This window comes from Monomorium pharaonis, chromosome 5, assembly GCF_013373865.1.
Source record: "Monomorium pharaonis isolate MP-MQ-018 chromosome 5, ASM1337386v2, whole genome shotgun sequence".
Classification (NCBI taxonomy): Eukaryota; Metazoa; Arthropoda; class Insecta; order Hymenoptera; family Formicidae; genus Monomorium; species Monomorium pharaonis.
The window spans coordinates 24,539,407-24,563,791 of record NC_050471.1 but is presented as its reverse complement, the minus strand read 5'-3'; the positions used below and the strand labels follow the sequence as shown (position 1 = coordinate 24,563,791).

The 24,385-nt window shown below is 32.7% G+C and overlaps 1 protein-coding gene across 1 annotated transcript in view; it reads left to right on the top strand.

Annotated features, from left to right (window-relative positions):
* LOC105838980 (trehalase) overlaps positions 1–24,385 on the top strand; it is a 34,233-nt gene that overhangs the window by 1,235 nt on the left and 8,613 nt on the right. Inside the window, exons 2-8 of the mRNA XM_036286815.1 lie at positions 9,149–9,265; positions 13,337–13,638; positions 16,952–17,130; positions 17,317–17,498; positions 18,532–18,778; positions 20,235–20,475; positions 23,722–23,921. Of these exons, the coding sequence (XP_036142708.1) occupies positions 9,149–9,265; positions 13,337–13,638; positions 16,952–17,130; positions 17,317–17,498; positions 18,532–18,778; positions 20,235–20,475; positions 23,722–23,921 (1,468 nt within the window). The remainder of the gene's footprint in view (positions 1–9,148; positions 9,266–13,336; positions 13,639–16,951; positions 17,131–17,316; positions 17,499–18,531; positions 18,779–20,234; positions 20,476–23,721; positions 23,922–24,385) is intronic.

Sequence of the window (24,385 nt, the reverse complement as noted above, 5' to 3'; positions counted from 1 at the left end):
AGTAGGTGAAACTTTCGCCATTGTCTCGAGAAGACACTAACGACTGTATTCCTCATTTGAAATACTTATCGCGCACAACGGGAGATAACTTCTTGATGAATGTTTATATACAACTCTCTGATATGTACTTTTCGTACCTTCTGCGCGACTTCGACTATAAAACTACTTTTGTTACTTTTCGTAATTGTATGCAGAGTGAATAAGGCAATATATTTTGCATGCTTTGTTAATGATTGCCGTTTATTTAGTTATAGAATTAAGCTAGTTATTTTAAGTTTTCCGAAGATTAGTGTAAGCCATGGAAGGCTAATCAAGAAGTTACAAGCTCCATTAATTGATTAGTCCCTTCCTTGGCTGTACGATAATGTGAAATTGATCATGATATAACAACATAAAACAAGTTATTATACGACACTACAGAATTAATTAATTTACTGAAGAAATTATATATTTCAAAAATAGAATTTATTGAAACCAAATTAACTATTGTTAAAACAAGTAAAGGAAGTCCACATGACTTTTTTATATTTAAAACGTTATGGTAACAATATACTTTTATCGAAGTTGCAATAATGGAAAATAGATCTTTTAACTTTCAAGAAACTTGATTGTTCTGTACTCTTACTGATGCTTCAAGCAACAGACAGTACTTTTATCATTTTAATATAATCTAAATATTTTGAAAGATGTGCAGATAAATATAATAAAAGTATTTGCGATTACAGATCTTAAAGGGCGTTGAATCTGAATTAAAATTTTTAATTTTAAAATTAAAAATGCTATCAATAAAGTCTAATTATTTTAGAAATAACGCCACAAATTTTTATATTTGTTTTATCTTAAGGAATATGTAGCATTTAGAGCGCACCCCCCCTCCCTCCACACACACACACACGTACACACACAGACAGACAGAGCGACAGATGTAGTACATGCGTTTCTTCCATCTGTACTTTAATCCTGTCCTTGTCTTCTGTCTTCTGTCCTTGTCGCTCGTTCTTCCTCTTCCTCTTCCTCTTTCTGTCTCTCTCTCGCCTCTCTCTCTCTCTCGTCTCTCTCTCTCTCTCTCTCTCCTCTCTCTCTCTCCTCTCTCTCTCTCTCTCTCTCTCTCTCTCTCTCTCTCCCTTTTTCTTTTCCGTTGACACTTCGTGTCAAATAAAATCATTCCGGAAAATTAACGAGCCACGATAACGACTTATCTGCTAGTAACCCGATAACGTTCCTATACAGTCACATTTTGTAGACATGCATCACCGTCATCACTTTGTCAATTTGAAGCGATCGATAAAGCCACGAGTGAAAGTCATTTGTTTTACTTTCTTTCGGTTAGGTCAGTCTCTCCGCGTATGGTTTACTGATGGTTTATCGATAATGATGATATAATTTTTCATTATACTTCGTTTCTTTCTTCATTAACGTTGATTAACTGTAATTATAACTTAATTGCTTCTTCTTAAAATAGAACAATAATGTAATAGACGAAATATCGAAGGTAATATTTTTTATACCCGCGTATCTATAAACGTAATACTTTAGCGATAATAAAACAAATGCTTTTATAAAAGTACCTATGCCTGTAGATAAACAGAAATTTGGTCGACGTTGACAAAATCAATCTTTCGCATTTGGAAAACAGAATTCTGTGAGGAAAGGGAAGTGTCAGATTTTTTTCCATCGGCAAGATTGGGACGTAAACTCTCCGATTCATAAAAGTTTCATCTACATACTCGTATAGTGAAATTTCTTCTCCGCTACACCCGAGGGGAAAAGCATGAAGCATCCTTTAATGGTGTTTTATTCCTTGACAGGGGAAAAAAAGCGAGAGAGGTCCCCATACGCTCCGTTTGCGAGAAGTGAGAATTACGGATTTACGGTTTTCAATTCTTTATATCGCAATTCCACGAGGAGAGAACTCTCGGCTCCTTGATTCTTCGTATCCTTTAATCCGATAAGATTTCACAATGCTCAGCCATGGACACGTCACTGTTCAATTCATTGGGAAACTCCGTGCATGATAGTATTTGGCGTATTGATAAGATTTACTTTATTGATAAGATTCACTTTATAATGATTATTAACATGAGTCACATAAAAAGAAATAGGAGTGGATGGTATTAGCAACCTTTTCACAGAAGTAATCGGCCACTTTATACAAGAAAGGTGCCTCATATCTTTCTTCAGCTTAGGTGATTACTGCGGATTAATTAAGAATATAATTTGTTCATTGACTGCACCAGTGAATAATTGATTAGAATATTGTTAGTTGAGTCAACTTTTTTAATTAAAGATACTTTAGAAGTATTTATATAGAATAAACTGTTTGTCTTTTAACAATCTAGAGTTCGGCGAGAAAGTGGACAGCCGGTTATCTTATTTACTTTCTCAATTTAAAGTATCTCAAGTTTTAATGACCAAACCATGTTATTACATTCTATTCTCTACTGAAGAAAAATGTTATACAAATAAAGCTTCTTTAAAAAAACCTGTATTAAGAAACCAATAAAATGTAATACGTCGCGAAAAAATCTGCTCCTTTTATTGATAAAATGTACTTTATTAATATTTCTGTTTTTTTAATGTTGGTTATTCTTGTCGGCAATCATTGAGATGGTTTTGTCATTACTAAAGCTTCACATTTTTTAAATTAAATTTTATTTTAAATTTTTACACTTTTTAATATTTTTCTGTATTTATATATTTTTCTGTAACTTTTCAATGAAGCTTATGGACTTTTGTTAATATAACATTTTTTTCTTATTTTTATCCGGAGAACATACTGGTGCAATTTGATGATTAAAACCTGGTATATTCTTGTATTTACATACGTGTGTGCGTATGTGTAAGGATGAGCTAACAAAACTTTCTACTCCGTTTTTTTATAACCAATTAATTTGTGCGAAATATGCTAAACATGTCACTTTTGTCCTCAAGAAAAATGTAAAGTTATTTAATTTAATGTGCTGCTCTATCCCTTTAATTAAAAGGGGCTACATCTCTTCGAAAATTTTAATGACACTCAAATGACACACGTCGTTCTAATGATCCTACAATTATCTCTAAAACTATAATTTTTTTAAAATTTGAGTGAGTGTTTCTCAAGAAATCGCATTTTGAAATCTTAAGCCGTTTGTCATAGTCAGTTCTTATATTTAAGATCGTTTTAAGTAGGGTCTTAAGGTATCATAAACCAATCACAGAGCCGTATTGGCATTTTAATGCGGTCCCTAGACGATCAATAATATTGTACAATATTCCTATAGTAATTCCAAACAAACTCAGTATAGCTTCTAGACGATCAGATAATATTGTGCAATAATATTGAATGTCTAGAAGCCGCTCAAGATATTACTTAAAACAGTCTTGAAATAAGAACGCATTATGAATCTCGACTTTAAAGCTGAAAATTTACATAAAAATTTATTTTAATACTTGAAATGTGCTCTCTACAAAATAATAGAGCCATTGTTTAAAATTGCTGATATTTTCAGCGTTATTTTATGACAACATCCATATATTGTCTTTTAAAGAGGATCCGATTGAGCAGCTTAATTCTTCTCTATTAAATTTTTTTGTTTTTTGGGCAGACACTCGAAAAATAAAATTTATGCCACTAGTTTCTATAGATCTGTGTCAAAAGATAGAAGATTGATGAACGCTGTAGAATAACATCGAAAAACGCCAAAGTGCCTGCAACAATTTTGAACGGAAATCCTGTTTTTATTGTATAGAGATTACTATTATTGTATAGAGAAAATGTTCAGCGAGGTAAATTTTTGGAGGAATTGCGAATTTTTAGTTTTTAAATAATTGAAACTTATAATTGCGATTTCTCGCAATTATAGACATATTTACTCGCAGAGAAATGTTTGTTTTAATAAAAAAAGCAAGGAAATTATAAGAAGAATTAAAAGATCATTAAAATATGATCACAAATTCTTATTATTATTAAAAATTTTTAAAGCAATAACTATTCTAATAAAAAAATGTAGCGGTACGGTTAAATTTGTCATAATTATATTCTATATCAATATTATCTTTGAAAATAAATCAATGTGTTTTAGCATATTTTGCAAAAATTAGTCGGTTACAAAAAGCTGAGTGGAAAGTTTTATTGATTATCTGTATTTACTCTGAGATAATACATTTTTACAGTTCCCACCTAAATATCTTTGAACCTTTCATAAAACATGTTTGGTATAAAAGTTGTATGGTCTTTATGAAGGGAAATAAATAATAATAAAGTTAACTTTTACAAAAATTGAATTAAAACAATTCTTTAAGATCATCATTTTTTTAAGTAGAATCGATTTTTTAAAGATAAGTTGAGGGAAGATGTTAATTGGAGAAAAGAGTCATTTTGATTATAGTTTTTTTCGTAAATCACACACAAGGATTAACTACAATACTAATAAAATAAAGTTTTATAAGAATATAAAAAAGTGTAAGTTATAAAATATCTTTTATAATATTTTATAATGTAATAAGCTCTGTGGTTTGACGCCTACTTTACAATCAATTGTTACATAGTTTTGAACCATGAATATTTTATGGCAATGGAATATTTTATGATATGATTGATTGAGATTATATTTTGTGCAATCGCTGTGTGTATAAATTGCAGTGACGTTTTTTTCTTACACCTAAAGATAAGATCGATACCAGTATGTATAAAACATTTTTTCGAGTTTGATACCTTTATTAGAATGATTTTATGAATTAAAATCATACGTATTTTATTCTAAACATTATTCTAAAAATTTGTGAAATGCTTTTATAGGTTTGAAATGTAAGAAACTGCTTTTCTCTAATTATATATATTTTTATATAATTATATAATTTTACTCTTTTTACATATATTTTTTACTTATTTATTTTTTTGCTTACTTAAATCTGATTGTTTACTCTAGATAAACAAAATATGCAATTTTTAAATTAATATTTAAATACTTGTAGTGTTTTTTTTTTCTAGAAAATGGCATCTTACATATTGGAAAAGATGTTAATTTTGCATTATTTAACACATGATTCTTTTCTAAAAAATTTAAAATATTTAAAAACTTTATTTAATAAAAATAAAAATAAATAAAAGCCTCAAAAATATTATATTAATTTTTCACATCTTTTTCACAGCAACTTCTATTATAAAATTTTCTGAAAAAAGGCTTAAATGTGTCATCTTCTCTCAACTTACTTAAATATAATTATATGACACATGAAACATGTCGCAAGAGACATTTGTTTCAGATCTGATTGTTTTTATGTTATTTTAGTAGATCAATTAAAATGCAACACTGAATAGTGTATATAAATATAGATATATTTAAATGTATCTAAATACATTATGTGAGTGATTGCTCGAATTTTAGATTTCCATCTCTTTGTCTTGCTTTTAAAAAGAACATGTTTGCTTTAAAAACTTACTAAGAACTCTTTAGAATTTACACATGTATCCCAACACCTACCGGTATCACTTTGTTGTAAAAAAAAACATTTAATTTTGTATTAAAGATTATTTTCTTACACATGAAATATTAAAAAAAATCTAATCCAATATAAAAAATTATAAATTTTGTTACTTCTCGATATCTGGTAGCTATGGTTTTTCGAACACTCGACAACATTTAAAATAAATAATCGGACGCGATCTCGTTGCACATCAATAGCGTTTCTTATTGATACAAAAACAAAGCATTTACTGTGTTTCGATGATTTCCGCCAGAAAACAATCGGCTACAAAATAAAACTACAAGTGACCTATTGCGCTTTCGAGATGTGCGATTTTCTTATTCCATTTTATGGCGGGTCAAGTTGGTTTCGAGAAACGGAGATTTGCGTCGACCCGTTAACATCGACGTTGACGTGCCGTTGCGGAAAAAAACAAGTCTCCTCCAACTTTCAGTTGTAAAGTTGTCATCTCACTTGAAATTGTTGAGACAAGCCCTTGGTCATCGTTGGAAAATATCGACATTTGGTATCTTAAGATAAAACACTTGATTGAAAAAGTTCCATAAAGAGCAGTGAGGAGGAATGTAAGTAACGCTCCAGATCTGTCAGATAACTTTTCAACTACAAATTTTATTACAACGCAAATATCAATTCTATCCTTCCCTCAGCGTAAATTATTGCTTGAATAATCTCGCTTTAAAAGCTTGTCGCTTGCGATATAATGTACTTTCCAAAAAATACATCGGATTAACATTTCACAAAATATGCAGGTAAAAATTGTTACATTTACCTCTACCTGTAGCTTTAATTTATGACAAATCACAGTAAAACGGAAAATGTATGTGCGTGCGCGACACTCTTTCAAGAAATATCTCAAGTTTAATTTCACCTGGACAAACGTTGTAGGGGAGATGGTGGGAATATAGCACACTTAAGGAAAAGTTGAACTTTTTTCAATGAAAAATGTTTCAATTTAATAAAAGAAAGGATAAAATTAAAATCGAATATCTTATCTATTAGCCTGTAATTGATTTAATTAAATTTTCATTGTATAATACATGCTAAAAGATTGCATTTTGAAAAGATGTATTTGCGCCATATTACCCAGCACATCGTGTAATGCGGCGCACCGTGGTATCTACATTAAAATATTATTAGGATCGAGACTATTTTCTGATTTTATATTAAATTGTAGCTGAAAAAATTAAAAAAAAAATGTTTTTGTTTAATTATTATTAAATAATGCATAAAGCATAACAAAATCAATGAAAATTATAGAACTTTCTATTAGATTATTAAAATAAATTTATAAGTTAGAAATGAATAAAGTTACATAATGTTTAAATAATTTGTATTTTTTAATCAATAATGCCTATAAAAATATAATAGATTTAAATGTATATATATATATTAGCGTATATATAATCGTCTGCGCCGCGTTACCCGAGCGTACTTTTTTAACAAAATTATTAATTATTGTAAATAAACAGACTATTATGAGTATAATCAAATATAAAATTTGCAAAATTAAGAATTCAGCTTTCCAACAACAGTTTAATATTATGAAATAATGTTGAAGAAACGGATTTATATAGATTTATTTGAGGTGTAAATCTTATAAGAAAAACATGTCAAATTATATTTAATCGATAAAAATTTAAACAAAAAGTGGATTGTTCTGAAATTGTGTATATATCTTAGTTAAATACAGCTGCATCAAATAACATTAATGAAAAAGGTAAATTGTTGAAGGCCAACTCAACAAGATGCATGATTGCTAGATTGCACGCGTATTTGGCTTATTATTCTTTGTTACACTTGAAAAGAGCCCAAAGCCAGGGCCGAAACATCTACTGTAATATTAATGAACTGTAACTATTAATGAAATAAACATATGCCAGTTGAATTGGCTTTCAACAATTCACCTTCTTTGCTAATCATTACTAGTGGCAATTAAAATTATTTCTGCTACATTGTAAATAACATTAATATTCGAAGTGTTCGACAATGCATATTGTTACAATAAACGTACGCCGCGTTACCCCCGTCACCCCTACGTTCTGTAAAACGAAATAAATGAATGGGAACGTTTCCTTCTCATTTGTTCCATTGTCCATTGCGGTAATTAAATGATACGATAAAATTATGCCTTTTAATTCCAACATAAAAAATGAATTCCTGCGTTCTGCGTCTCAAGGTCTTTAATTACACTTACAATTAGCTCTGACATTTAATTCACGAAACACAAAGATCCATATGCGTGCGTTTAAGTATGCTGCCGGCGCGCGAAAGGCAAATACAGACCACATGAATTCATTAAAGTGTTATTTTCAACGGAACGTGACTGCCACACGCGAGCGGAACCTCTGCACCGCACTTTTTCAAAGAGGGGGGAATAGTTATATTATTTATTCATTCCTTTGAGTTTAATTAATCAAAGGGTCCCGTTCCTCGGCACTAAATCACCTCATTCGCGCCGCGAACTTAACACCGCATGTCCGTCGCAATTATTATTTTACATTAATCCTTTCCCTGCAAACCCGGGTAACTCGCGTCAGGTCGATTTCTATCTAAAATTGCCAACTCCGATTTGCAAGAAACCATAGCAACATCTCCTGCATCAAGAACTCTAGATGCTAATCGGACTAATGGCACTACTAGTAGCTATAGTCTCTGAATGTCACTGGGATGGGAATGGCTGTTTGCAAGCCACAGTTGGCAACTTTGTTTCCACCTATTAAAGTTGCTCGAAATTTCAAAGAGTCCTTCACCCGTAAGAAAAAGTTTGTAGGAAATATTTATGTGCAGCGACGCAACAATTTCCCTGCAAACAGCATCGACTTGATTTCCGTATCGAATATTTGTGTAACTAAAAATTGTAGGCGACGCTTTTTTTGAAGAATAAAAGTCTTGTAAATGTTCTGTTCTAAATTAACGTTTGAATGCTTGCTTATTTATTTAAAAATTATTTTTCCCTTAAAAAAAAATTACTTATTTAAAAAAATGAATTTGAAGAACAGAATTGAGGCGCCGCGAGCAAGACGACGTTGAGTCTCTTACGAAAAATTTATATTACTTTTTCACAAAAATTCTCTTTTCTTACGATACTCGATCTTTTCTTTTTCTATTTCCATTTTTATCAAATCTTTAATATCCAAACTAGAAAAACCTAAAGTTATTTTTTTATATGCATTTGTAAAAAATTAATTTTTCAGGTCAAATAAATTTTTTATCTAAATTAAAACTAATCTTTAATAATTAAATTATACTACATTTTATTTTTTTTTTAGAATAAAGTTTAGATATTTATTTTTAAAATTTGAAAATATGTTCATGAATTTTTTCTTTGTTTTGTATCGAGATGGAAAAGTGATCGAACGTGAGTTACCCAGGTTTGCGGGGATAAGGTACCGTTTTTCACAATCTATGGAATGAATTAATCTACTTCTATGCTTTGTATTTTTTTCAGTCAATGACAACAACTGTTTTGCATTGCCGCTATCCATGTTGACGCAGTTGCGTGAAATGCACTTTGACAAAATCTGTTAATTTAACGTTACCCACCTGTCGAACGCATTGCGTCATGTACTGCAAACATCGTTGCGCACAAACGAACGTAGAATTAACCATTTTTACCTAATTGACGATGTTCGTTAATTATAGTTCTCATTTACATGTGTTTCGCTTTTGTATTGATTTTCAGCGAAGTCTATTGCGAGGGACCGCTGTTGCATACGGTGCAGCTCGCTGGCATTTTTAACGACAGCAAAACCTTCGTGGACCTTTACCAGAAACACGATCCAGACATAACCGTCAAGAAGTAAGTTGATATTCATCGTACAAAGGCGAAATGATCAAGACATATAACAAACTCAATATCTTTCTCTCGCTTTTAAAGAACAAGATGAGAACTGATTATTTCTACGTTTCCGTCTTTCTCGACAAATTCGGTTTACTCCCTTTACGGATTTTATATGGCTGTACGAAATAAGTTTTTGCTTCTTTAGCTTTCAGAAATATCTTGCGCCACTTGTAAAGTCACTTAAAGCAAGTTGAAGTGATAGAATAAATCGAAATAAGATAAGTAATTCGGAAGTGCCAATTATCTGTACACGTATAAAATATATACGTATACAGTTTTTATTTTAAAAAATTACTGTATATTTATATTTAAAAAAAAAAACAAATTTTTGACAAATTTTAATTTTAAAAGGCAAAAAGCAATTCTTTGTAAGTTACAAATCAAAGTTACAAATCTCGAAAAATCTTACGAGGAAGACATTACATTAATAATTGCTTTTGTGTACTCCCCGTCTTTACTCCTCGTCTGTTGCTACAAATTTCAAATCTATATCATTTGAAGTTAATAAAATTTTCTGGCAAATTTCTCTCTCGTTGTTGAATTTCATTCCTTTGACGTGATGAAATTGCAATAAACGCACGGTTCTTTACACTCATCGCCGAAATTAAGACTTTGAAAAGAAAAACTGATAATAAATGTATTTACAAAATGAATATAGAAATAATTGTAATTTTACGTTTTAAACGTATAAATTTGCATAAATGTATTCTCTAAATTACAATAACTGAAATTAGTAAAAATATGATTTTAGCGGTATACTCATAATGTCATGTCATTAATGAAATAAGTACACTTTCAGTGATTATATACATTAATTCTAAAGTGAATATCACTAAAAGACAATAAATATTCACTAATTATCATAGTCATAAGTGTACTACTGCAAATCAGTGAAAATACACTGATTGCAATTTAGAGAGTACGCTTTGCAATATACGAAATAGTAATTAACACTGTAAATATGTTTAAAAAATTATGTATGTATATATATGTACACTAAAAAAAAAGTTAATTTGACTAAATTTTCCAACTAAATTAACTTTGGTCTATTCAAGTATTTATATATTTCAATTAATTATAATACTTGAATTGAACTTTGTGCATTTCAGTTTAATGCCTAAATTCTTGAACTGATAAAATTTTAATTTAGTTGAAAAATTTTGTCAAATCAATACTTTTTTCTCAGCGTATATAGGTAGTGTGTGTGTCTTATTTTATAAACTAAGTATTTTATAAGTGTAAATAAATATTTTATAAATTTCTAAATGATTCCTTATAAAAGCTTTACGTATATTAAAGATTTTACCTTACACGATTCTCCTATTGTTTAAACAACGCTATTATTTCTAATAAAAGCGGAAAGTAAACCTCCTGACAACAGGGCATTACATTTTAATATATTAGCTCAACAAAAAGGGAAGAGTACATAGATTCTATCCGGTATATAAATGAATTTTAGCATAATTTTTTTCTTCTCTTTCTCCCCATCAATTGAATGTTAAAATCGCGAAAATAGTTCGATTGAACGTCGATTGTAACGTGGATTTTCGTATAATTTTAAAATAATATTAAAATGGCCTAAAAAACGAGCGATAAAATGAAAGCAGGGTAATCCCGATAATTGAAGAGAAAAGATGTCGGAAATCAAATGGAAAATTTTAACATGATATCGCAGATAATATTTAAAGTTAATTTTGACAAACGAGAGCTGTCACACTTCACTTATACTCTTTTCCGTTAAAAACCCGATTTCTCTCCCTCTTTCCTTTTCTCCTCTTTTCCTTCTAAATGAATTACAAGTCTTTTCGCCGTTAGGAGCGGCGCATTATGTAGCTGAGATAATGGAATCCCGTTTGGAGTTACGGAAACATAGCTACACGGGTCTCCCGACGCGTTTCCAAGATCGAGCAATTTCGCGCGCGTTTGACGCTCGATCTTCCGGTCATAAACATGTCATTTGGATTGGAAGAGCACCGAGGGTGTCGCTTTAGGTTCGCCTCCCACTGGGTGTAATCAAATTTCGCGGTCGCCCGTATGAAGGGGATCTTAATTGCGTCAAGCGGCAGCTGAGAGCAAATACGCGTAGCTTTACGTACTTCCTAAAAGCAAACTCGTATACACGCGATGCGTATTATATCAGCGCGAAATTTTAGGGAATTAAATCGACACTTTTCGGCGACACGGCGACGGGCGAGAAAAATATCACACGCGTCGACGTTTTAGTCGTCGGGCGGGGCATGAGGAAATCCCGATTAATCTAATCAACGATTAGCTAAAGTAATATCCGCAACATTTTGCTGATGCAGATTGAACTATTAATCCTCGATTGTTTACAGATTGAAGCCAACGGATTATGTAGTTTGTAATTTTGCCGTAAGGCAATTTCGCCGTTCGAATTGATAACCAATTAAATTTACCAATTAGCTCACGCCCGTTTACCCTGAAATTGCGATGAAATGATGTGCCTAGAACAGCTCTACGTAAAATTTGATGTTTACCCCGTCGTAAATGTTTTGCGCTTTATGAACGATTTAGATTTCGGTGCACGGATACAAATCTCGCACGTGCACATGATGTGTGTGCGTGTGTGTAGTTGCGGCGGATGAGATTCTTTAATGGACTCTTGTCGCGAGTAAATCTGTCGACCGCCCTTACACATAAGCTCTGTGTCCGCGTTAAATCGTTTCCTGTGTAGAGATATTTATGGCTTCCGTTTTACGATGCCGCGCGGTTACACTCGCATTCGTTCCCTACGGAAATTCGTCGAATTCTTACTTTCAGCCTCGCGTCTGACTTTATCCCGGTTCGCGATAACGAAGACAATGAGGGCAACGAGTTGAGTACTGGGATTAGGTCGAGCATGTACCACTTGAGGATTACCGGATTCACGTTTGTTTCTGCAGATGTGTTACATAATCCTGTAATCTCATAATATTCCGCACATTGTCCGTGTCACGTTACGAGAAAGACGTCAAAAAGATGTTAATACAATTTTTATTAAAGCTGAGCAAATATTAACTAAAGGAAAAAATGAGCAAACCAGCGATTTAGAATCACGTATTTTGCGTTACTTACGAGATAGGCGCTTAATACAAGAAAAGAAACTAATAAAAATAAAGCTAAATCGACAATGTTAGAAAATATTTGCAGTCGTGTATTGTTATCACATAAATTTTCCGTTGCAAGATAACGTGCGTTAAAAATATGCACGATAAATGTCGTTTCCGCAAAAGAAGTTGCAAACATAATTCAATAACTGTTTTAAATGCACATAGAATAATCAGGTCTCATTATTTAATTTATTTTTACTTTTAATAAGTAATTGTTTATTGTAATTCTTGTCACACAATTTTAAAAAAATTAGATGTAAATAGAATTTTATTTATAATTTTGTGCGATAATATAAAAACGCAATTTAAAAAATTAGATGTAAATAGAATTCCATTTATAATTTTATAAGTTGCGATAATACAAAAACTATTAAAGAACTGTTGTTTTAGATATGTAAATAAAATTCTATTTATAATTTTACACATACATGCCGCGATAATACCAAAAACACAACTTAAGAAAATTGGCAGTAAAAATTGAATTCTGTCTATAATTTTACGCGCCACGATAATACAATTCCAGAATTGTTTTTTAGATATATTAAATGTAATTCCATTTATAATTTTATGCTCTGCAACAATACAAAAACATAATTTAAAAAACTTATATTTATTTGTATAAATTTAATTAACTTAATAAACTTAATTTTTATAAACTGTAAATGTAATTTTATTTATAATTTTATGAGCTGCAAGAAAATGTTTAAACAATCAAAGTACATATATGTAAACTTATTGTACTTAGATCTTACCATAAATTACAAGTCACCTAAAGTGAATTTTACGCAAAAGGATTTTATTTGTTTACGTAAAACTTCTAAAACCACCCGTGAACAGAAGAGACAAAGTGAAAAAGTATGCTAGACGTGATGCATACGGGGACAGTGCATCAGAGCTAATTTGATTCGGTTTGCGTTAGCTTCAATGCTTTGATGGAGGCGACCAACAACTCCCCCAATCGCAACGAGGTAGCAGCGTTTGTCGCAGAAAATTTTGAAATGCAAGACGAACTGGAAAACTCGACATTGCCGGACTGGAAGGAAAATCCCCAGATCCTAAAAATCATTCAGGATCCCGAGTATCGAGAATGGGCGAAACGTTTGAATTACATTTGGAAAACTTTGGCGAGGAAGATAAAAAGCGACTTGATGGTGAACCCGCAGCGACACAGCTTGATTTACGTGAACAATACCTTCGTTATTCCCGGTGGACGATTTAAAGGTAATTGTATATGCAGCTTTTTATTTTTCTGTTAATCAATACAGCCTCTCTTATCTGATGATTCTACTCAGAAAATATTTCAATCTGCCAAGTGAAATGTTCAAATTGTTTTCTACTTACGTGTTTTTAAAAACTTGCTTATTGCTATTGCATAAAAAAATTTTACAAAATGCGGGATCTTAAAAATCCTCTTTCGCCCTTTTACGTTCTCTAGTTTGTAGCTCCTTCGATTTGCATACATAAAAATTTCAAATTGCATACATAAAAATTTCCTACTTCGTGTGCTTTAAGAAGAATCGTGCTGAAACCACTGTGTTCTTGATGGCGGTAATGTTGACATTTTTGTGACTACTCGCTTATTTTTATGTGTTTGTGCGTTACCAGTAACAAAAGAAGTCGTTTACGTGCTTTTATGTGCTTATGCCGTTAAGAGTCAAGACGCTATAATAATTTTTATGATATTTGTTGTATGCGAATTCCACAGACTTTTTTCTTTGTGAAAAATTCTTTGGATACTTAAAGAACTAAGTGTTGAAGGGAAAGCGCTTCGACTTTTAACTGACCTATTTGTAAGAGATATAATTTCACGTTAACAGATGATATACATATATATACTTCTGCTTTGTAATTCAATTACTTGTCATTCTTTGCTTCTCTTGGATCATCAAGTTGATTTTGAATACGAAATAAAAAAAATAGTAAAAAAGAAAAAAAGGGATTAATAAAGGAAGATCAAAAATAGTGGCATACACCAGTAAGTTTTTGGACAAAAGCTAAAAACCAAACTTTAAAAATATAAATGTAAAACGTTTTTCATTATATGATTTAGAAATTTTTATAATAATATTTTATATTTTGTAATAATTATTTGTGAAATGTAACAAAAAATAAATATCTCAGAAAGGCTACAAATTACTATAGTAAGTTACATTTGTCTTTTCTTTTAACTACTTATAATTTATTTGCACAAAATATTAATAATAAGCTACTGTATATGAGAATTCTTAAAAGCCTTTCGTTTCAATGTATAACGTTTTATCGTTTATACAAATACTTTATGCTTTCCGCAAAATATATACAAAGATTAGATTAGATTAGTTTTCGTTTGTATAAAAAAAAGCTACGAATATATGAACTACGAGCTTTTATCTCTTTAATTATCTAATCAAATCATGTTTTTATCGGTATTAATATCAATATTAATATAAAACAATATTTAATTTTCAATGAATAAAAAAGTGCCGCTTTAAGAGACCTATGCCAATATTGACAATCTCCCTCTATTAAATTAAAATTAAAATATACTATTTTTTTAACGCATTATTAAGGCCATTCTACATAGAATGTATAACATGGATCGTAGATCGTAAACGTGGACGCAACAACCATCACAATAGCGTTAATAGTATCATTAATGCTTTTGATTGGCTGTTGTATTCGCTTTGCGATTTGCAGTCTGCGTTCTGCATCTTAATGGCCTTTAACGGTAACAATATAAAATCTTTAAATAATTTAATAATCTTAAATTTCGACAATATTACATTTTTATTTCTATGTTATAACAATTATTTTTAAAAAGTACAGCATGATTGCTTTTTTTGCAAATGCTAATAGTATTACAAAATATTAATATTTAGTTTAAAATTATTGTATATCTTATTTGATCATAAAAATTATTATTGAATTAAAAAATGTATTTTTTGATAAAGCTATATAAATTTTTTATGTGAGCAAATTATGTCAATTTAACGCGCCATATATGTATATGTGCAATCTTATTTTAACATTTATATTTTAAAAAGGCATTAAAATATCTTTTTTTAAACAAAAATATTCTGTAGTAAAAGAAAGATAAGATTATACATATTATGTATAACATAATAAAATTACAATAAAATTGCATAAAAAATATATTCAATATATAAAATGTCTTGTGTGTATAATTTTTTGTGAAATATTCTAGTTCTTTAAACTGCCCACCATTTGCTTTCGGTCTTGAAACACAATTTTTAAATTAGACCAAGATAATCAAATATTGCAAGATAAAATTGATAATCAATATAATATCAATGTATTAATCAATTTAATATTGTAAATGACATAATTAAGCTAAAAACAAACGCTATTTGTCGATTAAGTCAAATTTTTGCCTAATATTTGTGTGAATTTTTACAATATCCAATTCATTCAAACTATGCGCTGATACATCGAGAAAATTTTATATCAAAAATTACTGTGGTAATAGGCAGTAAGCGCAGACTAAGGAAAGGATTATAAAAATTCTTACTACAAATTTCATTAAATTGGCGTAGTATTTATATTACTTATGATTAACTGTCTAAATTTTTCTCTTATGGTCCGTAGCAATTATATCGTACATAATAATTGTTAATATAAAATTTTCTTCATTTATCAACTTAATTTGCAATATTAGGTATTTCAGCTTCAATTTAGAACTGTGTTTTAAAACTGACAAATAATCGATATACAGTTTATGAAAATGGTATACATGAACTAAAACACATTCTTTTAATTAAACATATTTTAGAAATTATATTAATATTTATATATTTATCATTATCATATTACAAATACAAATATTACAAATACTACATAAAAATATACAATTATTAAATATATTTTACATATGATTTTTATTATAATTTTTTAGTCTTGACAATTCTTTGAATACAATAAATTTAAATATAATTTTTTAATATTGTACATTTATTAAGAAATAAAATTAAAATATTTCAGAATAATATTTAAATTGAATACAGTATTTAGCTGATTATGATCAGCATTGTGTTGAAAAATTTTAGCCATTTTTAGTAACTTTTTGATAATTCTTTTAGAAAGATCATAGACTTTTTCAATACAGTTTAAACAGCTTTTCTACAAAATTTTACAAATGCAAGAAAATGACGGAAATTTTATCTAGGGCTGTTTTAAAAATGTCACAGACATATTTTGCAACTTTTATGAAATATCTCATTTTTCAGTTGAAATATTTCTGAGATAACTCTGAAAAATTTCGGTGCTGTAATATTACTATTCTTCTAGTTCAATTTAAAAACTGTGTTTCAAAACTAACAATAAGAATAAGCAGCGCTTTCTCTCGGATGTAGATGTGTAAAATTACACATGCGAAATATTATTAAGATCCCGCTTTGGCGTTTTTTTCGTGGCCTTTCTCTCCATTCAAGAATATTTTATTTTCTTTCTCCATAATACGCAATAAATCGGGGAAAAATCAATATCGCACGAGAACATAAAACAAGTTCGTGGAATGAAGAGTCAAATTGTGCTTCAGAGTTTTATTATTGGGACAGCTACTGGATAATCGAGGGACTCTTATTGTGCGACATGCCCGACACCGTTAAAGGAATGATCGAGAATTTCCTCTCTATGGTAGAGAGATTCGGCTTTATACCGAACGGCGGCAGAGTTTATTACTTAATGCGAAGCCAGCCACCTTTATTAATACCGATGGTACGTATTCTCGAACGAACCTCTTGTTTCACTTCTTGTCTCAAAACTGATCGAGCCGCGCTCGATCGGAGATCCTGCCAATAGCACGAGTCTCCCTCGAGTGATCTATATCTCTCTCTACTTTGAACCATTTCCCTAGAAACTCGGGGTCTGTTTTCCCTTTAATGACGTAGGAATGTCTTTCAGGTCGCAAAATATTTCGAATACACGAAAGATCGCGCATTTCTGAAGAAGAACATAGGGCTGCTCGACAAGGAGTTTGAATATTGGCAAAACAAAAAGACGGTGGACGTAAGGAAAAACGGGAAGACGTACAAGATGGCGCGTTACGTGGTAAACAGCAATGGACCTCGACCGGAAAGCTACAAGTAAGTTTTTCCCCCTCGTGAGAGATATCGTTAAGAAGTTAGCCGAGTGAACGATATAACCGTCAGAAACACTCGCAAATTGTTCAGAAAATTTGGAGCAAAACAGAACTAGCTGTTAACTAGTTGGAATTCTTTCGTATTGCGAGATACGTTTAACGAGGAAATATCGCGAGGGGTAAAAAAGCAAAAAATTGTATTCCGACCAAAAGGTATTTACGAGAAATTTGTTTTGTTACTGTGACGTCGTAAACTATGTTGAGAAAAACTTTTTTAACATTTATAATACCGCGCTAGCTACATAACTTAATAACCGTTCTGATTAATAACAGGATTTCATGCGTTACCGTAATATTACCTTAAATCACGCTTTTAAATTTACAATCAAATAGATTTTCTAATTATCGAATTATTGAGTTATTTCAGAGCTGTTGCTCTCTTTGAACATTTTATTTTCGCGCGCGGGCGTGTTTTAAAACGCCGGGAGTTATATTGTACAATCGATATCAGATAGAACAAAAAAAAAAAAACGACCTGTTCAACATAGTTTTCGGCACCATGGATTTTCGTAGTTATCTCACCTTTCGTTTGCAATTTTCCGCTTTTACGTTAATCGAAGTGCACTCTATAATTTGCGATAAAAAAAATTTTGCAAAGCTCAAAATACGCGAATTCGAATCGACGTCACCCATTCAGAGTAAGAGTAGCAATTCCGTTATTTATTGTCCGAAAAGAGCACATGGCCAGACGTGGCCGAAAAAGGAGTTCGTGCCTGAAGAAATTGTTCTCTTTCGCGCTTAATGGATCGCATCTATTCGCGTCCCTAATCGAGAGGCAGCACGTAACGACCGCACTGGTCGTCCGGTCCATCGTCTCTTTTTTCACGTGCAGTATCCGTTTCGACACTTGCATCGATCACCTGGAGAGAAGGAGCGGGACGAGGGTGGGGAAAGGGGAAAGGGAAAAGGTCTTCCATCATCGTGTTAATTATAAAGGACACCACGTAAGAACGAAACGTGTGCGCGTGTTCTCACAGGGAGGATTATCTGCTGGTGCAGCAAATGCCGGAGGAGAGGCGGGCGGCGGTTTACAATGACTTGAAAGCCGCGGCGGAGAGCGGCTGGGACTTCTCCTACAGATGGTGCATACGTACTAACAAGGACGGCAATCTCAGCCTCATGAACGTCTCCACGAGCGACATCATACCCGTCGATTTGAACGCAATATTGCAACGAAACGCCCGGTACCTCGCCCACTTTCACGGTATCCTGGGTAACGCGAAGGTAAGCCTTTCGCTAAACCACCCTTCCGCCCCGCCGAGTTGCTCGTCAAACAGGATGCACGCCGTGTGCACACGGCACGGAACAACTCCACCCCGCATCCCCTGAATAATGCTGTATTTATTGCCGCGTCACGTTAAAGAGATACGGTGATATTACTTTGAAAATCGGGACACGGTACACCACTCCCGATCCTTCATTTAATACGCAGCTATACGGGCAAGTAATGCCGCCGGTAATGCCGGGGAAAAGGCCAAAGTACGGAGTTGATCACAGATGCTACTTTAACCTTTCGAGAGAAACCCACCTCTCTCTCTTTCATTTTGTAAACTGCTTGCCCGAGCTTCACGGAACTTTAGCCCCAATTGGGATAATTTGGTGTTGTTTCATTCAAATCTGATGTCAGAAATATGAAATTTATGAAACATTAAAGAAGACTCCGGGAATATAAATCAAAGGAAAATACAATTTCCAATGCAGTTAACAATGGTTCCACGCATACACTGAAGGGAATCCAGGCTTGAAATGTTCGTGTTTATCATTTTCATCGTTAATAATTATTCATTTTATGCGATTGTATTTTCTTTTAAAAAGTTTAAACAAAAAAAATTCAAAATGATAAATTTAAACAAAAAAAATTTTTTAATTTTTAATAAATTCACGACGGACAGCGTTTAAAAGGAATAATTTGATTATTTTAAACATTTTGATTTTATGAAATTAACGTCGAGTACCTCGTAACGTCAAATTTCCAGTTTGCTTCATTTGAGACTCATCAGTGTTATGCAAGCAGACTGTTTCTGACAGAGTGAAACGGGATGCGTCTACAAACTATGTGCAGATTGTACTAATTTATACTAAATATATAAAAAGTATATATAATAAGTAAAAATACATAAAAAGTATATATAATAAATTATATTCCTTTCATACACTGTGACTACCATGCTAATTACATATATTTAAAAAAATTTTAAAGAACATTCATTTTGTACATGTATCGAGTCGGCTGAATAAGCTACATTATACATCAGCTTCTCAAATCTAATTACAAAGCCTGTGATACAAGTTTTACCAGAGATTACCTTTTGAATTTTTATGTTACATGTAAATCCGACAATCCCTAGAAACCCATAAAACCGGCAAGTTTCACAATAGCGTGGATCATTTTTTTAAATTTAGCCCGTTATACTGTATCCATTATTTTGAATTTCAGAACATTGAAGTCGGAGTCGAATTCAGCGGAAACCTTAAAAAAAAAACAAGGTTTCCATAAATTACTTTGTTAGAAAGCTCCCAATAGACTCTGAAAACGAATTGCTTTAATTTGATCGGATAAATGGCACAATATTGTTAACTATTTCACCTGAAATCGCTTGTTATTGATTTACGCGTTACACCACAATATCTATTACATATAGCCCGTTGTTGCTATTTTCCTCACTTTCTCATTCTACAGAGAGTCTGGCGTTACGCCCAGATTGCCTCGCACTATCAAGCTGCCATCGACAACGTGCTGTGGAACGAGAAGGAAGGAACCTGGTTCGATTACGACATGAGAGATAAGCGGTCAAAGAATTCGTTCTACCCATCGAATCTGACGCCTCTATACACAATGAGCTACGATCAGAATAAGACACTTGATTATGCTCTGAAATCCATTTCTTACCTCAAAAGAAACAAGGTCGACACGTTCTTTGGTGAGTTAAACCGTTATGAATAACTGTTATGAATACCTATAATGAAATATTTCTTTTTGTTACTTCATATTAGGAGCTTTTGGCAATGCAATTCTAAAAATAAGAATTAATAAACAATTTAAGTAGAAATAACAATTTATCTTTTTGTTTTGTAATTTTTTAAAAATAGTATTGACGTGAGAAAAATTGAAAACAAATTTGAGAATTGTTAGTAATTTACATTTACTGAACATTTCATATTTCTAATCTTATACGAAAGTGATCTAGTGAGATTTCATGCTTTTAATTTCAAAATGTTACTTAAAGTTTATTTCTTCTTACAAATATAAGTTTTTTTTTAAATTCTTATGTTTTATATACAACATGAAATTATTAAAATAACTCTTCTCTCCATGATATCCCTTAATAATATTTTTGAAAATTGTTTAAAGAAAATTATTTGGTAAAAAATTAAAGATATGTACCTAATGATGAATTTAATCTCTAAATTTGATCATATATTTATATTACATCATGAAAAAAGACTGAAAATTTTTCTTAACATAAAATTTAAGAAAAAAGAGGAAATTGTATGTTTTTTTTTTTACAACGCGTTATATACTGTCGCTATAAATTTTGCACACATGCCTGTTTAATGTAACAGCAGAGACATTTCGGGATGCAATTTACTTTTTGGGATGCCTGACTGATAAATTTTTTGCCTCCGCGTGTATACAGACCGTCCAATAGTTTGATTATTGTTTACGATTCGACGGACGGGAAATTTGAAATTTTTCTCATGGAGATTACCTTGAAAATTTTACCGCGTCACTCGCTCCATTACCTGTAAGCGCTTTTCACATTCGAGGCGCAAGGCGAAATAGGATAAATAAAACGTGCCAAAGGTAACTAAAACAGACGAAGATAACGCGAGGCTGAAAGAATGTCGAACGGCCCGATCGATATGTCGAACGTAACTTGGACGGGAGTATACGAGTTAATCCAACATCCGCCTTTCCGCTTCCGTGGAGAAATGCCTTTGCCCGAGCGTTTATCTTTCATCTTCTTTTCAGAAGTTACCGAAATTACTCGTGAATCCCTCTCCCCCCCTCTGTCTCTCTCTCACTCTCTCTCTCTCTCTCTCTCTCTCTCTCTCTCTCTCTCTCTCTCTCTCTCTCTCTCTCTCTGTTGATTATTCTGGGTTTCAGGGTGAACAAATGATTTCGCCAATTATCCGCCTCTATGGAGAAATTGCGGCAGCTATGTAAGCACTGATGCGTATCAAACCGGTGTATCGGCGACCGGATATTCCACGTATAATATACGGAATGCGGATCAAAAGAATCTTAACAATGCGAATGTTGGGCATTCACGGCGAAATCAGAATTGTGGAATGAACTGTAGCGCGTATTATCAAAAATAATTGAACCAAGGCTATTCAGCCGCAAATAAACATTTATTACGGTAATTGCAGTTTGGTCGAGCGACAGTTATTCCCACTTAACAAGGGACAAAGGCACAGAACCATGTTAAATCAGCTTCAAACCATTATTGGTGTACATTATATATTCCGCTTTGATTATTATTGTGTTTAATTAGCTGGATTAAATTAGTCCTTTTGTACTTTCTTTCATTTTGTGCCGCGAGCTAACTTTTCCATATCATACAGTTTGAGAATAACGAACGAGCGAAATTCTCTCTCCGTGATGACTATTCCTTTTTAAACAGCTGCAGCCAGGAGTTGTATTTGCGAAATAATCTCCTTTGCACGCGGACGTAAGCGCGTTTAAGAGAACAAATCGGGTCGCGTATGCGAGTGAAAAGCTGCACGATAACGGAGAGGAGCATAACGCACGTGTAAAAGGGTGAGGAAGGGAAAAGGAGGAAGTGGGGAACGAGATTTCCGGATGCCAGGCAGGACTGAGAAATATCATGATTTATCAATAGCCGGATCGGTCGCATCGCGCACGATCCGCGCACGGCGGAATTGGACGGACGAGAAAATGTCTCTCAATCGGATTGCGGCTGCTATCGACAGTGACTCGCGGAAAATCCTAGCGAAATGAATTTCCCGCGCGCGCATTCGGGACGCGCCGTAATATCACCCTCCACCCCTGCCACGTCGCGCGCCGAATATTGACTTTAAAAATATCGCGAATTATTTCAGCGTGATATTTAGCTCCCGAAAACGCGCCCCCCCTTAAGCTGCCGGAAAAGCTTGCTTGGGATCAGTTTTTGGAATACTGATTCCTGAGCCAATAGGATTGTTTTCTCGTTAAATAATGAGGAAACGGCCGTTTTTTCGTGGATATCGCAAATTTATAAAATTTTGCGACGGAATACGTTTTCGCGCCTCGGAAGCTATATTTTAAAAGAGAAATTCAACCTTCGTCGCGCGTCCCAATGCAAGAGCTTAATTGTATTTTTATTTCACAAAAAATCGATTAGTAGCGAATAATGGGGACCGAAGAAGAAATATCGCGCACCATTCAATCAAATTTTTATTTGGATGGAATCGATTAAAGGACTTGCAAAAAAAATTGCAGATGAAAGAATTGTCCCGATGAATTGGAACACTGCAAATGACATTGTTCCAATTCCAGTTGATCGTGATTTGTTAGGAAGTGCTTGAATTCCAAATTATATTTGGATTAACTTTTACCTACCTGATTATTGATGCAACTACAGTAGAAACCTTCTCCACCCTTCTCTGAGGATGCGAAGTTAGCACCTCTTTTTTTTTTTAAATTACAATTTTGAAAGTTGCTCTAACTTGATTCCACATTGTTCCGAAGTGACAATATTTCATTACAAACCCTTCTCTCCATCTCTACAGCTTGATTGGGTTTATATTGCTTACGTAATAGACATATCTTCATCTAATGTCAATTTATGAAAGTTACAGATTTATACATATTTCTTAAATTCTTAAATAAACATTATCGACTGCAATTTTTATTATCTCGACTTTTTTTCTCTTCTAAAATAAAAATTTAACATTACAATATTCTTTTGTAAACTGGAACTTGCTGAATGTTATTTGTATAAATCTTGACTGGAAGAAAATAAGTCCGAGTAAAGGAAGCTAAATCGAAAATTGAGCGCAATCATCGTATCACGGGGGCGCGAAGGGGTTAAGACGTACTTTCACGTCGGGTGACTTCGCTGATCGATTCCAAGCTATCGGGATTCGATTGTCTCGAATGCAGGACGCAACTGCGTTAGAAACATCAACGTTGCGAAAACGATACGCTTGTCTGGTTGCAGGTGGCACACCAACTTCCGCGAACTACACCGGCGAACAATGGGACTTCCCGAACGCGTGGCCGCCGTTGCAGTCTTTCCTGATTCTGGGTCTCTATCAAACCCGTGTGAAGGAGGCGAGGGACCTGGCCGAGATACTGGCCGACAGGTGGCTTAGGTCGAATTACCTCGGTTACGACGAATACGGCAAGATGTTCGAGAAGGTAAGCCTGTTTTTCCTCGCATTAAACTGAATTCTCCCGAAATGGCTCTCCATTCGCCGGAGAACTGCGAGATTAAGGGATGATATTTCTTGTCGACAAGTCGCGAGACTGATGTCCTACTACGACTACACGCGTCGGAACTATTGAATTTCCCAGCAAAACGGCAAATTCTATCGACACATAGTTGAGAGCTGGTCAAAGGAAGTGTCCTTCGTGACAGTAAAATAAATGGATTTTATAAAATATTTCTAAGTAAAAAGAAATTCTCTTTCTTTCTCTCTCATAGAAGATAAAAGGAAAAATTGTTAGAAAGCTGTAAGAGCATATAAATATAATTGATAGAAAATGTATAAATCCATTCTATAAATTATAGAAAATATTATCTTATTTAAAATAAATATTATTTATTTTTTACAAAACTTTTGCTTGGTACTATTTGAAAAAATATTTATTTCAATCTAGTA